Genomic DNA, 615 nt, shown 5'->3' with positions numbered 1-615 from the left:
CGCCATCATGCATCGGGAGCTGCTGGGCATGACCTGCTTCAAACTGGCCCCTCCGCTGGACTGTGCTGAGGTCAAAGAGTAGGTGATGGCAGGGCCAGGAGGGACGGGGGTCTTCTCCAAGGGGGTGGGTTGCCTCTCCCCTTTTTATGCACCTGGGCTGAGAGGGCGATGGAGCGGGTCAAGGGCCCACATAGGTTGCATCTCAGCTCCGTCTTCTACTTCCTGTGTGATCTTGCCAGCTGAATCCCCTGTCCATACCTCCATTTTGTTACCTGTGAAATGGAGGTAGACACCAGGGTGTGTTGTGTGTGATGTATGTAGGCAAGGCCTGCAGAACAGCTAGTGAAGCACCTCCTGAACTCTTCCTCCTAAGCCACAGTATCCTTTCGATTCTGATCCTCAAAACCAACTCCTTGTTTCTTTTCCTATTTCATATGTAGGGAAACTAAGGCTCAGTGGCCCAGGTTTCTGCAGTCATCTAGGGTAGAACCCCGGCCTTTAGGTACCAGATTAGGTTTATTCTGCCCCCTGCTAAGTATAACCACTCCCCACCCCAGCCCCATCCTTGCTCCTCTCTGGGCCTTGGTTGCCCTGTGTGCAGAGCAGGGTGGGTTT

The 615-nt window shown here is 54.1% G+C and overlaps 1 protein-coding gene across 1 annotated transcript in view; it reads left to right on the top strand.

Annotated features, from left to right (window-relative positions):
* The window catches only part of PLA2G3 (phospholipase A2, group III), a 5,367-nt gene that overhangs the window by 4,241 nt on the left and 511 nt on the right, over positions 1-615 (top strand). The window contains exon 7 of the mRNA XM_010828787.1: positions 20-78. Coding sequence (XP_010827089.1) covers positions 20-78 — 59 coding nt within the window. The remainder of the gene's footprint in view (positions 1-19; positions 79-615) is intronic.

The sequence above is a fragment of the Bison bison genome, unplaced genomic scaffold, assembly GCF_000754665.1.
Source record: "Bison bison bison isolate TAMUID 2011002044 unplaced genomic scaffold, Bison_UMD1.0 scf7180017864495, whole genome shotgun sequence".
Lineage (NCBI taxonomy): Eukaryota > Metazoa > Chordata > Mammalia > Artiodactyla > Bovidae > Bison > Bison bison.
This window is presented reverse-complemented; position numbering and strand designations above follow the sequence as displayed.